Source organism: Embiotoca jacksoni, unplaced genomic scaffold, assembly GCF_022577435.1.
Source record: "Embiotoca jacksoni isolate LCO1_2020_lvr unplaced genomic scaffold, fEmbJac1.0.p SCAF_3, whole genome shotgun sequence".
Lineage (NCBI taxonomy): Eukaryota > Metazoa > Chordata > Actinopteri > Embiotocidae > Embiotoca > Embiotoca jacksoni.
The window spans coordinates 18,215,501-18,235,194 of record NW_027185381.1 but is presented as its reverse complement, the minus strand read 5'-3'; the positions used below and the strand labels follow the sequence as shown (position 1 = coordinate 18,235,194).

General features: G+C 43.7%; 1 protein-coding gene across 3 annotated transcripts; it reads right to left on the bottom strand.

The window, feature by feature from the left end:
• Positions 1–19: 19 nt before the first annotated feature.
• Positions 20–19,566, bottom strand: eea1 (early endosome antigen 1). Of its 3 annotated transcripts, none has more exons than XM_069162037.1 (30): positions 19,408–19,566; positions 16,027–16,104; positions 15,780–15,892; positions 15,622–15,676; positions 15,470–15,535; positions 15,318–15,348; positions 15,134–15,238; positions 14,740–14,861; positions 13,392–13,547; positions 11,974–11,988; positions 11,594–11,710; positions 9,936–10,274; positions 9,423–9,572; positions 8,954–9,073; positions 8,424–8,627; positions 8,002–8,202; positions 7,708–7,821; positions 7,321–7,476; positions 7,058–7,197; positions 6,544–6,874; positions 6,318–6,419; positions 6,040–6,234; positions 5,698–5,880; positions 5,331–5,516; positions 5,106–5,237; positions 4,468–4,653; positions 4,112–4,350; positions 3,208–3,328; positions 3,003–3,101; positions 20–2,910 (listed from the first exon to the last, which is right to left on the bottom strand). In XM_069162037.1, exons 1-30 carry the CDS (start codon positions 19,429–19,431, stop codon positions 2,788–2,790), a joined length of 4,203 nt encoding a protein of 1,400 aa, XP_069018138.1. In that variant the 5' UTR covers positions 19,432–19,566; the 3' UTR covers positions 20–2,787. The 3 variants fall into 3 exon arrangements, with proteins under 3 accessions (XP_069018138.1, XP_069018140.1, XP_069018139.1); XM_069162039.1 differs by lacking the exon at positions 19,408–19,566 and adding an exon at positions 19,009–19,391; XM_069162038.1 differs by lacking the exon at positions 11,974–11,988.
• Between the last annotated feature and the right edge of the window lie 128 nt (positions 19,567–19,694).

Sequence of the window (19,694 nt, the reverse complement as noted above, 5' to 3'; positions counted from 1 at the left end):
AAAAAACGTAACAAGAAAATAGAAACATACTGTAGGTTTTTATTTCGGTTTGTCATGACCATGAATTAAAAAAAAAAAAAAAAAAAAAAAAAAATCCAAGTGGTGCATGTGAACATAAATTACATAACTTCTCTCCTCCCTTCAGGTGAGCTGAAGTCGCGCTGACTGTGGTGATACGTGGCGCACGGCCACCGCTCCCACTGAGCAGCGAACGTGCAGGATGTCGGCCTAAGGCACGCTTTCACAACCACCAAATGTGATGACCCAAACGTGGGAGTAAAACGTGAGCCACAGGCCAGTCAAGTCATCATGCATGACAACGGACAGCAACACGAAGCAAGCCGCAATTCAGTGTGTACGGGTCTGTGGTGCCATTTTGTAAAAATGAATAAGACACTGATGAATCCACATACAGTTTCACTGTTGTCAATGTTTCTACATCCACAAGTGTTATATATTTCATTTTTTTTTTCTCTTTCCTTACAAACATTTACAAAGATAATTATGACAGCCTTAGTATTAATGAGCAGTTAAGTACATTGGGGCTAGAAATGCTGAAGCCTGTATAAAGTTGGCGGTCCTATGGTGTGTGTGTGGCTGGGCTCTCGTACAGGAGGTGCCCAGGTTACATTAAGGTGCAAATCATCTCGCTAGATTCCGGGGGGACTGACTGTACAACATGATCGGTCCGTCACAGATTCTTGATCAAATGCAGGCAAAAGTACAACATTAGTGATGTCTTCTCGTTTAGAAATAGTGCTTTTCCTGTGCCAATCTGAGGTAGACATAACGAAACCAATGCAACGCAAGAAGAGACGGGTGTTTTCGAGAGATTGCAACTGAAAAGGACATTCTTCCGAAATGAGCTTACAAACGTGAAGAGACCGTTTGAAGTGTGAAACAAGCCGCTTGTTGCGAAACAGCGCGCGCCGTCACCCGGCTTACAGCGTCATCGCCTGCTCCAGCCTGCAGAACAACAGATCTCACCGGTATATCTGCCAACAATCATAAATTAACACAAAGCAGGAACGAACTTTTACAGGCGTTCTCATCTGCGGGCAAGTGGGACAGAGGAGCCGAAAAGTAACCGCTGGACCTGAAAGCAGCAACAAAAGTCCCAGAACAACGTGCCGGAGAGATACTGAAGCTCTGAGCAGCCAGCAGTCACACGGTGCATCTCGGCAGGCCTACGACACTACAACACACACACACACACACACTCCGTTACAGCGACGTCACGCACAGCCACAGTTATTGCTTCAAAGCAGAGTACAACACACACGCACGCACACGCACACATGCGCAGCTCCAGCAGTATTCAGTGCTGTGGAGTGAAGACAAGTAGCAGGAAAAAGAAGAAACATGCAGGCACCTTCAATGACTGCATTACCAATTTGCAAGAAAGCACCACGACTTGTAAAAAAAAAAAAAGAACACAGAGAAATGTGGCACAGGAAAAAAACAACAACAACAACAGCTGAAAGCTTCTCTGATCGCCACACATGCCGTTTTCAAGATAAAAAAAAAAAAAAAAAAGTCAAACCCTGTGATTTAAAACTCAAAAGCTTTCAAATGACGCTTCGAAAAATACTGAATTACGAAACAAAAGCGGGGCTTTCAGCTCGGCTGTGTTCCTGCTGCAGACATTCTTTGGTCGTGAAATAGGCCGAATACGTTAATCTCAACATATTCACAAACACTCTGCCGCACAAAGGAGACACGCGGTAACTGATTTGAAGTTTTGTACAGAAAAAGCTGGTGCAAAAGTCAACCGATGAACTGTTTTCTTGTTCCAGATGATTTATGATCCACAGAAGGACGTTTTAAAACCTCGATGTGTTTGCTTCTCTGTACAGCACAGTGTTACTGACAATCTGGACCTGTTTACCCATGTAAATAAAAAAAAAATTAAAAAAAACATAATACTTATTCCTAAATTTAAAACCTCTTCATTATATATTTATGTAATACTGTACACAAACCTCAAATCAAAGCTGATAGACTAACAAGCTTCAACAGCCTTGATTTGGAGTGTAATGAACTGTTGAAAGTTGAAAAACGTATTCAACACATCTTTGCGTTTACACCACAAATCTGCATGTTACACTTTAAACACAGTTTACCACCTCAATTGAAGAATTATACAAAAATGGTTTTTGTACTTGCAAATTATTTGAGTTTAACTTTCTTGGTATAAAAACGATCTGTTACTCCACTGATGGAGAGTTATACACAGACAATATGAAACAGTTACCTGCATTTACCTTTGTAGGGCAGACGTTATTCTCAAACACCACTATTATATTATTCACTGTGTCACGCGGACCTTTCACCTCCCGACGCCAAACGTTTCACAACGTACAAAGCAACCACCTTACGACTGCTAATGATGCCCGACAACGGTGGAGATGTGAACATAAAAGAGAGATGGGTGGTGTTTAATTATCACTGTCTCCGCTCTCTGGCAGTCCACAGGAGTAGCAAAGGCACAAAAACAGATACAGACAATCCCAACCAAATCCCTGACCCCCGTCCCGTCACATGACCCTGGTGTCTCCTCAGTAAATCCCTTTTAAAGTGTTTCCCTCCACACCGGAGCCACAGGTCATGTGCGGGTGTGAGTCTTTGCACTGGGTCTGTCCTTTATAGTGCACATTAAAAATGACAAAGACATGCCTTCTTCCGCCCACTGAAATAGAAAGGTGAGGGGAAGGGGGGAGGGGGGGTGGTGTTGGGGGAGGTAAAGGGATGAGTGGGAAGAAAAAAAAAAAAAAAAAAAAAAAAAAATCAGCCTTGGAGCTCCTCGAAGCACGTCTCGCACACCCGTACTGACTTTTTAGAGGATGGCGTGAAGGCGTTCCTTGACGAACACTCGCCGCAGAAGATGTTTCCACAATGTCTGCAATGGTGCTGGATATTCAGAGACGAGGAGAGAGGTAGGCACTTAGTAACATACGCGCCTCAAAAAGGAGACAAATGCATCCACTTGCTCTCATCCTCACCTTCCTGACGGTGACGGTGAAGCCTTTCCCGCAGGCCATGCAGTTCTGCACTCCGTGATCCTCGGCCCACTTTCTGGTCAGACTTTGGGACTGTTTGATCTGAAAGGCATCAGCAGCGGGAGTTACAATCAGAGAACATCCCACTCGATTTGTTCAGAAACGCAATAATGAATTCTTGTTCTCGTGCAGAGTTTTGCAGCTGAACCTGCAGCGACTGATTCTCTCTGCCGAGCTCCTGCATGGCTGCGGTCGTGTCGTCCAGTTTCCTCCTGAGCTCCACCACTTTGGCCTGCAGTTTCTCGATCTCGCCTTCCCCCTTCACACACCTGGTGATTTTGTAAAGATGAACAAGACACTGACTTCATTCTCAACATCTCCATTTTATGTGTTGAAAGCAAAATTAAAACAAAATCTTTTTCCTTAAATGTGGCCCTAAAACTCCATTCATACCAAGGAGACAAAATCTTTTTAAAGTAAATAGAAACTGAACATATTTAGACTTCATCGTCTTCTCGTGTCTCCGGTCAGGCCTCTTCACATCATCATGGACGTCATGCTGTATTTTTCCTTTTTCTTTTTTCCCTCATGTTGCAGTGTTACATTCAACAGCCATTTAATAAATAATGAAATTCTTTAGACTGTAGATGATTTAATGTGAGGTTGTGGGTAAAATGTCCCTGAAGCAATGTTCAGCAGCTCAGGATGATAATGTTACAATGTGGGCTGCTTTAAATAGGTCTTATAATATTTTAACCAGTGTATTATCCCAATTTAATTTAGCACAGCTTAATCACAGCTTTTTTTTTTTTTTTTTTTTTCTTAGATTTGAAGGCACGTGCTTTGTTTGAAACAGATGTCTTAGACGCACATAAAAAGCCTTGTTCTTCAAAAGCTCGACAATAAATCCTGCTGACCTCGGAGCCCCGCAGTGGACGCACATGACTTCAAATAGTCAAAAGTATGTGCCGTGAAAATGCAACGACGGTTGGCGAAAAAGCTGACTCCGTGAGCTCCGAAGGCCGTTCGAGCCCATTCGAAAACCTTTAAAGGCTGTTTGTGTGTTTTCTCAACAAGTCGTCCCCCTGCGGGGAGATGTGGCGTGAACGAACCTTTCCAGAAGAGCCCGTCGCTCGTCCTGGTTGTTCTGCACGGTGGCCTCCAGCACAGCGATCTCTCCCCTCAGCTCATCCGTCTGTTTCTCGAGTTCACCGACTCGCCGCTGGCTGCCCTGCCATTCCCTCTTCATCGTGGCCACGTTTTCATTCAGGGCCGTCACCTGCACGCCCATCTTGGCCTGTGCCTCCTCCCTGCGCTTCACCTGCTCCTCTCTGGCTCGCTTCTCGGCCGCCTTTTGGAAGGAAGCGGCGACCGTGTCACAAAAAAAAAAAAAAAAGAGAACCGGAAGAAACGTGAATTTGACATTTAAGACGCCGATATTTGTTGGGATTTAGCAAAATGAGCCCACCAGCTGATCCTGGACCGCCTTGGTTTGGGAGAGGAGCTGCTCCTCTCTCTGGCTCCTGCCGTCCCTGCTGGCCTGGTGCTCCGTCTGCTCCTGCTTGAGGGCATCCTGCGCGCCCTCCACCTGACCCTGCAGCTCCAGTTTCTTCTGGATCAAGAGCTGTTTGGCTTCCCGCAACTCGCCCAGCTCCTGAGAAGCAACAAACAAACAACATCACATCACGTGGTCGTTAAAAGGCGCTCAACGTGTCGGATGACAAAGAAGCAGCGACTCATTTCTGAAATATGAGATTGCAGAAGGGGCTCAACTTCAAAGGACTTTGAGCCGTTATCGCTTTGACAGCTTCAGTGAAACTTACAAACACAGCTTTGTAGATCTGAGAAATACATGTCAACATGTCGTCTCAGGCACACGGCTGTGACTGAAGAATGTGGCCCTTCCGTTAAGCTGTTTACTTAAGACACACGCTTGGGAAGCTGCTCACATCAGCCAGCATGGGACATGTAGTGTTCAGTGTCTGCATTAGCAGAGGCTCTGAAACTCGGACTATTCCGAATGTTTCTGAAGTATAATAAAGCCTCTTCCCCTTAAATCTAAAGACGGACATCGCAAGTTGTTGATTGTTCTAAAATGGGACCGACCTTCTCACTCTTCTCCGTTAGTGTTTTTAGCTCAGAGGTCAGTCTGGTGTTGTTCTTTTCCAGAACACTCTTGGCTTTGTTCAGCTCCTCCACATTGCTCCTCTCCTTCTCCAGTTGCTCCTTAACTTGACCCTGAATGAGGCAGCACAAGTTAGAAGATGACAATGCAATCATGTCAAGCCACATACATGTGAATGTTTGTGTGTGTTAATAAGTTTATCTGACCTGTTTCTCCTGGAGCTCCTTCATGGTTTGTCCCTGCTGTTGGAGCTTCTGGTCCTGTTTGGCGAGCTCCTGCTCCAACGAGCCCCGGCCCGCTTTCAGGTTCTGGATCTGAGCCTCTAAGCCTGTCTGATGGGTTTGATTGGCAGCCAGCTCCTCCTGGACCATGTTCAGTTTCTCATCTGATACCTAAAAGTTAAGAAAAAGTTAAATAAAGAAATCATTGATAACAGAAGATTCTCTTCACCCGCCTGTATTTTTCAAAAAAAATAATGAATACTACCTCTATAGGTAAAACTGCAGGTTCATGACTTTCTTAAAATAAACTATAACCTGCCACTATTCCTCCGTCCGATCTTGCATAACGTACCTTAAGGTCTTGTCGCAGGGCAGAAACCTCGGACTCCTTGCCGTAGAGGTCAGACTGAAGCTTGGTGAGGTTTTCCTTGCTTTGCTCCAAGGCCTTCTGCAGCTCTGCTGTCCGGCTCTTCTGAGAAGTCAGGTCCTGGCCGAGCCCCGACACCTGAGTCCTCAGCTCGCTCTCCTCTTCTGCCTAAAAAAAAAAAAAAACACAAGTCGGATAAATTCCTAAATATGCATGGAGACATTTGAGGTTTTAAGATGATCATCGATGTTCAAACTGCTTCACAACAACCCAGCAGAAAATACATTCAATAATAATAACAATTAAAAAAAAATGCTTGTTACTTACTTTCTTGACACCGACTTCTTGTAGCTCGGTCACTTGGCCCTTCAGTTTTGTAACTTCCTCTTCCAAGGACCTCTGAGTCGTCTTTAGTTGTGCCCGCAGCTTCTCCAACTCACTCTCCTTTTCCTTCAGTGTCCCCTGAGTCTTTGAGTGCTGCTGTTCCAACGAGGTCTGCAGCACTTTCAACTTTTTCTCTGCCTAACATTTATAGACACACGACCGATGTTTAGGTGTTGAATTCAAATAATAATGTTTGATCTTCCATAGTTTCAGAGGCTTACCTCGTTCATCTGCTCCAGCTGCTCTTTAGATTCTTTCATCGCCTTGGTGATGACTTCATTATTTTTGAGAAGCTCCTGTCTTGCCTTTTCGTTGGACTTTTCCTGGAGATTAAGATATTATTATTCTGTGATATAGTAAATAGGTGGTTATTTCTAATTCCCTCTCCTACAAGACAAATCTCCAAAGAAGAGAAATCCAAATAACACAGATGTGGTTGTAGGTTACCTTGTCCACCATGGCTGATTTATGCTTCTTCCTCTCAGCATCCAGTTGACTCTGACTCTCTTTCAGCGCCTTATTAGCCTTTCCTAGGCTCTCCTGACTCGAGGCGAACTCCTTCCTCTGAGTCTCTCTCTCCTGTTGGGCCTTCTGTAGCTCTGCCGCCAGACTCTGAGCTTTCCTGTCCAGCTCTGCATGCTGAGTCTTTCCCTCCTCAGTAACCTTGTCCAGGTTCGCTCTCAGAGCAGCAATCTCCTGCTCACAGCGCTCCAGCTGCTGCTGGACGTCACTCAGAGCAGCTGCCTTTTTCTTGAATTCCTCCTGCAGAGCTGTAGCCCTTAACAGAGGAAACACATGCATGTTCTATTAGGAATTATTCAATAAAATACGATGGAACAAACACAAAAACAAAACCCAACATGGTTGTATCGTCACAAAATACAGTTACTGACGGGTATTATTCCCCTTAAAGTCTTTAACATATTCATCACAGCTAATGCACCAGTATAGTTTATCTCACCCTGCTTTCTCGGTGTCCAGCGAGCACTGTAGCTCTTTGACTTTCCGTTTAACCGCTGAACTTTCCTTCTGCAGCTTCTGCGCTTCCTGCTGCGCCTGGTCCCGAGCAGCCTGCACCTCCCCCACCTGTGACTCCAATTTCTGTCAGATTAAAGCACAATGTTCACTTATAGAAACACATTCAAGTATATTCAAGGCATCCGAGGCAGTAATATGTAGGCGTAAAACTATCTTCTCACTGTCGGTCTGGTATTCAACACAAACCTTATTGAGCCCCTCCAGCTGCTCTGTGCGCTGCTCTGAGGCCAGAAGTTTGTCTTTGCAGTCCTTCAGACCGGTTTCCAGCTGAGTGCACTGCTCCTGTCTCTCTTTGAGCCTTTGGGCCTGCTCCTCCAGCTTCTTCTGAACTTTATTCAGCTCCTGCACAAGACAGCAAGGAAGGGTGTAGGATAAGTCATGAAAAGGTGAGGAGGGAGAGGAAGAAATCAACATAGAGAAGTCAAGGATTGACGTGTTCTACTGTTCCTATTCTCAAAGCAAAGGAATATGGTACATGACATTACATTTCATTACATTACATTACATTACAAGGGGAAACAGCACGGCATTTTCGTCAAATTTAAAAGTCAGCGTCACGAAGAGGAAGCTAACCTGCTGCTTGTCTTGCAGGGCATGCTGAGCGGTCTCCAGGTTGTTCTCCAGGTTGGCCTTCTGTGCAGCCTTTGCTGCTTCTGCAGACAGCAGCAACTCTGTCTTTGCCTTCAGCTGAAGTAAAACAGACAAACAGAAATTGTTATTCTCACTGATAAAAAAAAAAATTAAATTTGTAAGAGACAACATACTGTGTGTGGATCAGCCTTTTCATTAGTCTTTGCAACATTTGCAGTGACACCACCATATCATGTTTAGCATGTCTTACAGACACATATATATTTGGAGGCTTACCTGAGCATCCAGCTGGGATACTTTCTCCTTGCTGTCTGTGAGCTGGGCGGTGAGTTCAGTGACTGAGGTCTCCAGGGTGTGAGCTCGGTCCTGAGCCGAACGCACCAGAGTCTTCTGCTCCTGGACCTGCTTGTGTAGGTTGTCCTGGGCCTGCTTGTTGCTCTCTGATTGGTTCTTCAGCTTGTCTGTCAACTGTGTGACCTTGAAGAGCCACATAAATAAAAGGTTATGAGCTCAGGCAGTGAAGGGTTCCCTAATATTATTGTGTTACACATAATGCTAAATTCCAACCTACACTGCAGGTATGGAGGTGAAACAAAATGGAAGTGTGTGTGTGTGTGCGCGTGCGTGTGTGTGTGTGTGTGTGTGTGTGTGTGTGTGTGTGTGTGTGTGTGTGTGTGTGTGTGTGTGTGTGTATCCACCTGTTCTTGTAGTGCATGGTTTTTTTCTTTCAGCTGGTTAAGGACGGCCGTCTCTCCCTCCCCGGCCTGGATCTTGGCACACAGGTCCTCTCTCTCGGCTTCCAGCTGGCTCACGATGTCTTTACCCTTCTGAAGCAAAGCTTCCAGGTTCTGGATCTTCTGGTCTTTATCCCCAATCTGACGCAACACCTGCTCCAGGTCATTCTACAGCATGAAACAAGATTACGTTTGGTATTTGGCCCAATATTTATACTTTGAAAGCATTTCCATGTCAAGGTTATACTGTATTGTGTATACACAGAGACATGAGGAGTGGAGACTGCAACCATTTGAGGATTGTGTAATCTTTCCATGTCAAAAGATTTCATTCTAATGAGCTCAGTGGATAGTGTACAATGAGGGTGTGTCATATGTCACTCCAAACAAAAGCTCTAGGGAAATATGAACAATATAAAAGCATTTGTCTCGTGGTTTTTTTCCTCATCAATATTATCATCAGTGCCTCCGATGAGTGTCCTGGTGAGTAGTACCTGCGCCTCACGAAGTTTGCCGTTGGTGTTTTGCTGCAGCGCCTGCAGCTCCTGGTGCTGCTGCTTGGCTTTTTCCAGCTGGTGCTGCAGGTCTGTGTTTTTACTGCCGCTCTCCTTCAACTGTGGCAAAACACAACAGCAGCATTATGTATTTTGTTATATGTCCTGCCTATTTAACCATACCCCTAGAAGTACCATCGTAAATCTACGCGAGGTTTTTAATCTGGATTTGTGCATTTGTAGGTGATAATTTTGTATCTGTTGTTTTATCATTGATTTCCTTCCCTTGTGTTTTTAATCACTCTGCTTCTCAATTTTAGCCCAGCAAATGGCTAAACTACATTTTAATATCTCACAGTGCAGATTATATCTCACAATACAAACTCTAACATCAGACGTTCTGATGTCTGTTCTGTCACATTTGTTCTGTTTCCCTGCAGCGATCATTCAACTTTCAGCTGATGCTTACCTGTTCTTCTGCACGGGAGAGTTTGAGCTGCAGGTCGGCAGCTTGCTGCTCGCGGTCCTTCAGTTTCTCCCCGGACAGCTGCCTCTGTTCTTTCAGACGACCTTGCACCTCACCCAGCTGCCGCTCCGCCTCCAGCAGCTTGGTGTGCAGCTAGAAGAGCGCAGAGGCAGGGATGAAGAGTAAAGACGGAGAACAAAGTTGACAAAGCAAGAAATACAATAGATGAGGAAAATGGATGTCTAGGTATCTCTGCCATTGTGTTTTATAGACATATTTTTTTTGCATTGGGTGACCCTGGTAAGGTACCATGTAGCAGGAATCATCAGTGTGTCATAATTCAATTGTATATTCAGAATTTACAAATGGCCTACATTTATCAGAATCCCAGAATTCAGTCTAACAATTGTTGTGTCAATTTGATAATCTGTTGTCGATTTTTTTCTTTCTGCATTTCAACTAATTAGTTTTATTGTATATAGTAGTCTGTGTGGGTTCTTTGTGTGCCTTACTCACCTGACTGATCTCAGTCTGCTGCTGAGCACCTTGGCTTTCTTTTTCCTCCCTCTGATGTTCCAACTGTTTCCTCTCAACCTTCAGCTCTGCGTGCTTCACCTCCAGCTCTGTAATCTCGCTCTTGAACTTTGCCACCTCGTCAGCCTTCTCTGTGATCTCCGTCTGGGCCTTCTGCAGGGAGCCCTCAGCCCCCGTGGCCCGGGCCTGAAGCTCTTGCACCTCCGAATCCCTCTCCCTCAGGTTGTCTTGGACTTCCTTCTTGGCGGCTTTCTCAGCTCCAAGATGCTCTTCCAGGTCTTTGTAGTCCTTTTCCTTACGTGTGAGCTTTTCCGACAGGCTCTGTGAGAAGGGACGGAGAAAGCATGAGGCAGATATGCACGGGTGGTCCTAGAAGTTTGAGACTTGTGTGGATGAAAGTGGTTCATGATTAAGACTGAAAGATGGAGCAAATTTGTGAAAAACAAAACAAATTCCAATTGTTTCTTGAGGGAGCAGAGTCTTATTAAAAAGGCTCATAATCAGAAGTTAGAGTCACCACTTAGGCCAAACCAGAACATGAACCACTGGTCATTTCTAAATTAAAACAGTTTGCGTGCTGGGAGCTGCAACAAGTTATGAACACCTTCACCCCATGTGACATAAGCAATGGAAAAGAAAAGTCAAGAGTCAAGAACAAAGTGTGGTATGCCGAGAGGATAGTTTATGACACAAGACTGTACAGCACTCGCCCTGCTCTAAGCTCTGGCAGTAAACTTGGCCACAGGGTGATAAAGAATAAATGTTGTTAATGGTGGAGCAAGCTGCTAACTAGGGAGTGTGACAGGGCACCTGGACTTAACAGATGTCCAATAAACCTCTACTGACCACTGCAGCTGACTAACCTTAAAAAGCTTCTCTAGCCACTTTTATTTCTCTCTTTTTCACAAGACTGGTTGCTGTTCTTCTTTTGTGTCACTGTCACAGCTCCATGCTGTGCCTCTTCTCACTAATCCTCCAGTTACAGACCAATAAAACCCCTGTTGGTTGTCCACCTGTCCGTCCTTAGTCCCGATCCTCTGTCTCACTATCCGCTCCAGCTTTTTTGTTTCTATTCTCACATGATAAGTATTCGTATCAGATGTGGGGTATCGTGTTGCGAGAAGAAGCGCAGGGCAGTGGCATCGCATTGGACATCCACTTTTTTAAGCCCCCTCTTACTAGGAAAACGATTTGGCAAGGAGACCATTGGCGCTCCTGATGTGAGAGGACTTATTCCCTGGCAGGAACCCTGTGCAACATCCCCCAGTTCCAATTGCACCACTGCTGTTACCTGTGATTGTATTTCACCCTAAAAGCGACAGAGCTGGCAGTGCTGCGATCCCTCCTGCTGGTTTAATTATAGTGCTGCGTGCAATTTTTGTCAACATGTCTCGGTTGTCCGAGACGGCTGGTGACAGCAGAGCATTGTGATGGGACCTGATGCTGAGCAACAGAGGAAGGTTTACAGAAATTGAGATGGCGTGCTCTGTACATGAGGGGCAGCTGGTGAGGCTTGTTAACATTACAGTTTCAAAGTAAATCCTACACATTGCTATCATGCAACAGTTGTCATGGCAGACATTTGTTCAGAATCTTAAATCTGTCACATGGCTTTCATTGCTGGGGTTTATATATGTTACCTGACTTTGCTGCTGCAAATTATTCAGATCGCTCTGCAGCTGGTGGATCTGTTGCGTGTAGACGGCTGCTTCCTGCGGACCTTTCTCCAGCTCTGCTTTTAGTTGGGATATGGTCATCTGCAGTATAGCAGAAAGACACATTAGACTCTTTCTGAAAGGCATTCAGTGTATATTCAAGAAACTGAAGCAGCACTGTGAAAAACTGACTCAAAAGAAAACAAAACACAACACCGATTAGTAACAACCAGGCATCACTTGCACAAAAACTCAATAAAAAGAGGTTACAGACTGTTAAAGGAAACAAATGAATTTCTGAAAAAGAAAGGAAACTCCAAAAGATGAAACTACATTTGGGGCCGACTTGAAACGACGTGTTTTACCTCTAGTTTACGTATCTTGAGTATTGTGAGTGTTGCAGAGGGATGCAGTGTGTGAGAAGCAGTAGAAGAAGGGGAGGGAAAGAGACACAGGGAAAACGGTAAGTCATGAAACAACAGCAAGCAGCCAACCTGCAACATGGAGCTGCTGGGCTGAGAGAATAAATGATGAATGAATTCTCTGTGACAACGTCCTGCCATGGCAGCATGAAGCAGAATACTTTAGACAACACAGGGTTTGGTGTGGCTTTTTTTTTTTTTTTTTTGCTTTGTCATGTTGCAAGGGCACACAATACACAAACCTGAAGAAAATATTGAAGCAATGTTGGCAGAGATAGAGACAGGCTGCTGAGCTCAAAAACTGTGTTCATACCATCGAACTTAAAACTGGGAATTACAACTACTGTTTGAAACAGCTTGCAGACTGTAACAATACCACTTGTTAATTATGATCTCCCAAATCTCTAATCACATGATGTTTCTGTACTATGCACTGCCTCACCCCATTTAAATATCATGACATCACAACCGGGGCTAATCGCCAAAGACTCTCACATCTCTCATGCTTCTCGAGGATGTCAAGACATTTTTTTTTTATGTTCACTCAAATCGAGTCACTCCTGATTGAAATCGCTTCATTGCTGCAGATTGTCTGAAGCAATTTAAGTTCCTCCATTGCCAATTGACACAGAATTTGATGTGTGCTAGTCTCTGCGCCAGTCAATGGTGTCATCGCAAATGTACCTGGACAAGTGGTTAAAAAAACCCGTTTGTAACTCAGCTGCTGATTTTGATCACGAGAAAGCCAAAGTTAAAGCTTCCCCCTGCTCAGTGCACGTCACGGTGCTCTGCTTGGTTAGCAAACAACAGGAAAAGTGTCTGAACTATTAGATCTACCCTCATATAACCGAGAGCGCTTATGTAATTAATTTATTTGTAATATATTTAAAATATGTCTCCTCAGTGTGTAAAAATAATAAGATAAAGAGATCTGATAAGATTCAGAGTCTGGAGGGGCCTGAAGGAGCCCTATAAATACTCCTCTCTTTCTGGGGTAAAAATGGAAGAAATAGGACTGAATTATTCACCAGGCATTAATTAATGACTGAATAAGGTATCAAAGCATTCTGGTGAAAAAAAACCCCGACCGTACATGAAAAGTATTTAACTTATTTCACAGCTGTTTCTGAATAAGAATCTGTCCTTTGCTGAGAGGTAAAGTTGGTGCACTACGCAAACAACGGACAAAATGGGAAGGGAGTAAAACTAGAACAAATATTTGACCACACTTAAACAGTTTTGTTGATGATGATGCAGACTGTGGACATTAGTGTGCATGTTCATATGCTTGCGACAGGAAATATTTAAGGTGGGCAAGTGGCAGCTTTTTTGCCACCCATTAAGTGTTTTGGCCTCCTAACCTCTGAGGTAGTGTAATTAGCCTGCAGCTGCTCGTAGTGGTTTTTGAGGCGTTCCGTCTCCTCCTCCCTCTCACGGGTCATACAGTCCATCAGCGTCTGCACCTGCACCAGCTCCTTCTGCAGAACCTCTACATCCTCAACTCCCGGTCGCTGCAGCTAGGGGGCAGAGCAGACAGAGGGAGTTTATCAGGAGGCTTGGAGGCAAAAAGATGTTTTTGAATTGCCATAAATCAAACATTTGCATTCTTAAAAATGTCTGCACTGCTCAGGTTTATACGAGAGTCACCAGGCGTGCACACTTCCAAGATTTGAGCAATAGCAACAATATGGTGCTCTGTCTTCATCACGATAAATCCAAGCATAATTTATTAAACTACAGTACAGGAGACATTAGCAGAAGGTTTTAGCACCACTCTTATGTTCGTGTAAAGCCTTTTTTTTTTTTTAAATCGCTTTGAAAAGTTCAGACCTTTTCAGGCCAGATGAGGAAAGGTCAGCGTTCATAATTATGTACTTAACGCAATTACCACACAGCTCCACTGTAGAGGACAAGTGTAGATTTTTTTTGGGATGAAGTTCTTTTTCATACTTTCACAACAGTGATGAGGTTACTTGAGCAGCTAGGAGCTGTGTCCATTCTTCAACCACACAGCTCCAAGACAAACTGATTTATCTGTGTGAATCAATATTTCTTCAAACTTCAATGAACAACATTCACTAGATTAAATATCAATAGAAACTACAGAAACTTGGGATGCTTCTATACGTGTTACTCTGTACCGTGCTCAGTGTGAATGCTGCAGATCATAGACGAGCACAGTTTGCCAATCTGTTCCCGAGTTCGTTTAGGAAGGCAGACTCGGGTCCAGATCAGCGTACTCTGGTGCAGTACACACTCGGTATGAAAGCTGGCTGTACTAAAATCAGGAAGTGTACAGATGATGAGGACATGACTTCAACCTTACCGTACTGTCTATAACCTTTTCAAACAGCCAGAGCTAACAGGATCGCTCTGATCTCTGATAATGAATGTTTACTTGATATTTGGTCAGGCTATCCAAAATCAATTAAACAGAAGTCACAAAAATTCAGACGTGTGTCGAGTGTCCACCTCCTTGTCTGTGCATCCAAAACAAATGTACTGTAAAGTCAGCTGAACTGGATTTGGCACACAATTATACAATTTATAAAAGTGTCACGTGGATGATAAAGTAAGCATTCTCAGTATGGACCCTTGATGTGAATAGTGGACATCAGGGGAGTTTGAGGTGAGGAGGCCAATCACACTTAAGCATGGTACAGATTAATTGTATTTCATCTGGAAGCCCCTTTGTGTGTGTTTTTGTACCAGTTCTGTTTGGAGTCTCTCGTTCTCCTGCTTCTCTTTCTGAAGTTGTTCGGTCAGTTTGGACAGTCTCTGGTCAGCAGCCTCCCTCAGGCTCTTCTCCTCATCATAGCGAGACTTCAAGTCTATCAGATTCAACAAAATCCCACACAATGATATCCACAATCAAAACACAAGACCCTCACTTGTTCATGTCATCACATTGACCAAAAGTGATTCAAGGAAGACGTCACAGTGTAAATTGTGAAACGTATTTCTTCAGGCTATGTTGAAGAATGGAAAGCAATGTGTGCAAGTCTGGATAAAACACACGAGATTGAGGGTAGCAGAAGTCCAGTAAAAGAGCACTTCAGTTTGTGAAATGATGCTGACCCACAGACACAAGGCCAACACTAACCTACTATCTCTGTGGCCAGCTGGGCAGCTTTCTGCTCAAACAGGTCTTTCATCTGTTTGATGTTGAACTTTTCTGTCTCGGCTTCATTCAACTTCCTTTCAAGGGCTAAAACAAAGCACCACATATTAGTAACAGAGGATCTGCATCCATTTCCACATGTGATATTAAATATGATGTCCCCTACCTGCATCTTCTGAGCTCACCGGCCCGTCGTTCTGAGAGAAAGAGAGGCAGATGAACAGTGAGAGTAAGCATCGGCATCATGTTTCACTTAACAGCTTTACACTCCAGAAGCCACTTCTTCATTGTAATACATTATAATCTTGAAGGATTTACTTGCTTCAGTTGTCCTTGGACTTTGTCTAATTCCTTCTTTAGCTCTCCAGAGAACCATCTTTCCTCCTGATCAGAAGAAAACACACAGTCAAGTCTTTGTACAAGTATTTACACACCTCTGTACGAGCCACAGTTCAGACGCTTCAAGATACCTTGAGAGAAGCATGCAGGTCCTGAACCTCTTGCCGCAGCATCGTAAGGTCTTCCCTGAAAGAAGGAAAGAGCGTGCTCACAGAAAAATACAAAATAAAGTTCTGTCTAGTGCACAGTCAGGTCAGTCTCACTCTCTCAATCGTAACATAAGTCTCACCGAGTGGGGGCCACATGAGCAGGGAGGTCTCCGGTATCATGGAACAGCTCATAGTGTTTGAACAGCTCCTCTGCAGAGTTGTGAGACTTCATGCACTGAGGACAGATGAAGCCCTGCACCCACAAACAAACAAAAGAAAACCTCAAATTAAACCGCTTCAGTTCTGCAGGTTAGCTGAGAGGTTACAAAAATAACCTACGAGTTCTCAGTTACAAAAAAAACAAAAAAAAACAAGCATCCACGTTACCTCAGACGTCTGATCGTGGTTAAGGTCTGTGCTGGGCTGCTCTGACTCTGCGTTCTGGGACCCCCCCTTCCCAGGAGTCTGGAGAACAAGAAAATGAGGCTTGATTAGTTTGAATGTAAATAGATAAATTCAGTATACCATATATATATTTGATTAATGACCTTGTTGCCTCAAAAACGCAGTTAAGCAATAGTGGAGCAGATTTGATGTGTTTTTTTTCTACATCTACAGTATGTATACACCTCTGACTTTAATATTTGTTGTTGTTTTTTTTACTTATATTGTTTGCATTGTTTGGTTAATGTTGAATGAAGCAAACATTTCAGAAATGTGAGATTTCCCAAGAAAAAAGGCACAAGTCCTCGCTCAGGTCTCAATGACAACAACACTGGGTCCGACTTATTAGCCTTAAATCAATATTTTCAAAAACGATAAGCGCTGAGCCGTAATGTTGTTGTCTTTTCGTTTTGATTATTCAAGACGGTAAGTGTTGTGGGTGACAGTCAGTGACTAAATAAAATCCCCCATTAGGGTTTTCCCGGTGAAATAGATTTTCTGCTTTGAGTAACAGTGAAGGTAATTAAACTTCAATGATAACGGACAACAGAAAATAGTTACACACTGGCACATTTGGCCTTCTTCACTGCAAAACTGCTCAAACTTTGTCGAGTTAGATGGAGACTGCAGAAGCAGTTTTCATGTCCGGCCACAAATTCTGGACCGGACTCGGGTGTGGACTCTGACTTGGCCACTTCACGACACCAACGTGGTCATTTCTAAACCATTTCAGTCTAGTTCTGGCTTTATGTTTGATTTGATTTTGATTTTTTGATTTTATTCACTTTATTAATCCCCGAGGGGAAATTTCTTCACTACAGCAGGGGGGCTCTCAGGGGGGAGCTGCTGCAGCTCGAATAACCTGGTAACCTGACCTGAGGTGCATGTTTTTGGATGATGGGAGGAAGCCGGAGAACCCGGAGAGAACCCACGCAAGCACAGGGAGAACATGCAAACTCCGCACAGAAAGGCCCAGGACCGGATTTGAACCCGGAACCTTTTTGCTGTGAGGTGACAGTGCTAACCACTGCACCACCGTGAGATGTTTCTGGAAAATAAATATTTGTTTTCTTCCAAGTGGCAGTTCATTTGCAAACACAATATTGCTTTGTAATTATTTCTTCCATTTCACTGCCACCTGCAGAGTAGCATTTCTCAAAGTATGATGTTGCCACCATCACCATGTGTGGTCTGTTCTTCTTGCCATGATGTTTTAAGATTGACCTTATGTTGTGGATATTCGCTTCCTTCCCCCCTGTTATTTTTCAACAACCATGCTGCACATAGGATTTCCTTTGATATTGTCTTAGCAAAGATCATGGCTAACAGGGTGTTTGTGCTTTGAAAGTGACTGCATTTAAATACAGTGATCCATGTTCCAGTTCAACTTTGTGACTATTGAACATTATGTAACATGTCCAATTTATTTTCTCTAATTAACTGGATGGCATTTGGCGTAGCGTGTTTATACACACACAAGACTGTGGCCCTCCAAATGTGGATGTATTCATGTGACAAGCAATTGGCCACTTTCTATGAACCAATCTTTTATTTAGATCAAAAGAAACCGGGGAGGTGTTAGGCTGATAAAAGTTAACACTCTCTGCAGCACGGACGTAGAGCTGATTATCAGAAGTAAGGTCAGTCTATTGGCCAGAAGTACAAACACACTATGTTGACGCACCACAGGTGGCCCATTCACAAAATGGATTTGTTTGGGCTGGTGATATACTGCCTGAATGAATGGGAGTCAAAATGCGTGGTGTTTGTGTGGGTCTGTGTTTGGAGGTGGGGTTTATTTGAGCACTTTGAACTGAGTCATCTCTGAGGAGTGTGTTGGAGGGCTGACAAATAAATCTTTGAAAGCAGGCTGACTGTTTCCATCATGGAGCAACCTTTGACCTGAGCCAAACAAACTACATACAAACACCAGGACTACATTGTCTTTACCAAAATAAAACAAGTATTACTAACCACAACAATGATTGACTACATATAATTCAACACAGGTACTACACATAATAAGATATTAACTTACATTACACTGTCTTTGCATTGACTTGGAATATGCTTTTCCTACTTATTACAACATTAGATATTAAAATGGTTGAAATGTACTTCAGCACAACTGCAAATACTGGTCGAAGGTGGGAGAGAATCTCTGACAGGAAACAGTAATAAAATGCATTGTAAATCATTCTCCAGGCAAATGTGCCCCAAAGCTTGAGGAGTGTTTGGGTCATAAAATAACTCAATTATCAGGCAACATAATATAAGTGAGAGGTTCTAAAACTTTTCTCATATGTAGGACAGGCGTAAATGTGTTATTATCACACTGCGTGTCTCCTACAGGCCCCTAAAGCCATGATAATGGCTGTAGCTTCACGGTCTGAATAAGGAGGAAAAAAAAAAAAAGCAGGTTAGTGAATAACATAAAAACGTAATTTCGGTTGAAATATTTGCAGTAAAGTCACCCGGAGGTTACAGGTGCCAATATGACAATACCTGGCCTAAATAAGTATGTACTATGTCAGTGTTTTCCTGATTAACAGGCCTTGACTTCAAAGTGTACACAATGATGCAGTGAGCAATGCATTGTGGGAAGTGTAGTCCTGCAAGAGAAGCTAAGCTAAGTAGCTACCCTCGGTTCTTGTTACTTTAATGGCAAGCAGGTAGTTAATTTAACCACGGCCCTGTTAATGTTAGAATAAGCTCGACTCGATGAAACGCGTGTTTCTCTCCGTGTTGCGGTCAGCCAGCTGACACAGGACTTTCCCTTCAGCGGTGTGGCTAACGTGAAGCGTTAGCATGTGATGAAGCAGAGGATGAATTAACCTACAGCTATTTGCATAGCTAGCTGACGGAAACTATGACAATAAACAATTTGGGTGACCAGATACGTTAGCTAACTAATATATTCCTTACCCGACTAACCCTGTAAAGGTGTACACGTTAGTTGTTGTTGTTGGTTTTTTTTTTATATACACACACAGGCACTAGCTTCGTCAATTGAAGTGTTAGCATTTCACGGCTAACTGTGTCAAATCAACGCAAGGAGCACTTGATATGTTCACCTCGACCTGGCGAGGCGGCGGGGTTTTTTGTTTTCCAATTGAGGAACTCCCGTTAGTTAAACTAAAAGCCCCGCCCATCGGCGACACGTCGAGTTCCAAAACATACCTCCCTATCATAAAAAAAAACCCAGCCATGTTTAGGCCCGTGTCTCCCTGGGAAAACGAAACACTTTTTTTTTTTTTTTTTTTTTTTACTAAACAAAAAGCAATCCCGGTGTCTTTGTGTTGCCCCCCCCCCCCGTAAACTTACCATTTGAAGTATCCGTCTGAGCATGGCCTTCCTCGGTTGTGTTTGTCCCGACACCAAAAAAAAAACCTAAACAGTTAAACCAAACGCAAAGTTTACGTCTCGATCACACGGAGCACCTGACCAAGGCTCAGGCAGCGGCGGCGGAGGAGGAGGAGGATGATGGGCGGGTCACGGGGAGGATGGCTGAGCAGCAGGACACACAGCCCGGCGATGTTCAACGTTATACAAAGCGCCGGCAGGGGTTTTTTTGTTTTTTTTTAAAGAGCACTTATTAAAAGAGCGTTGAC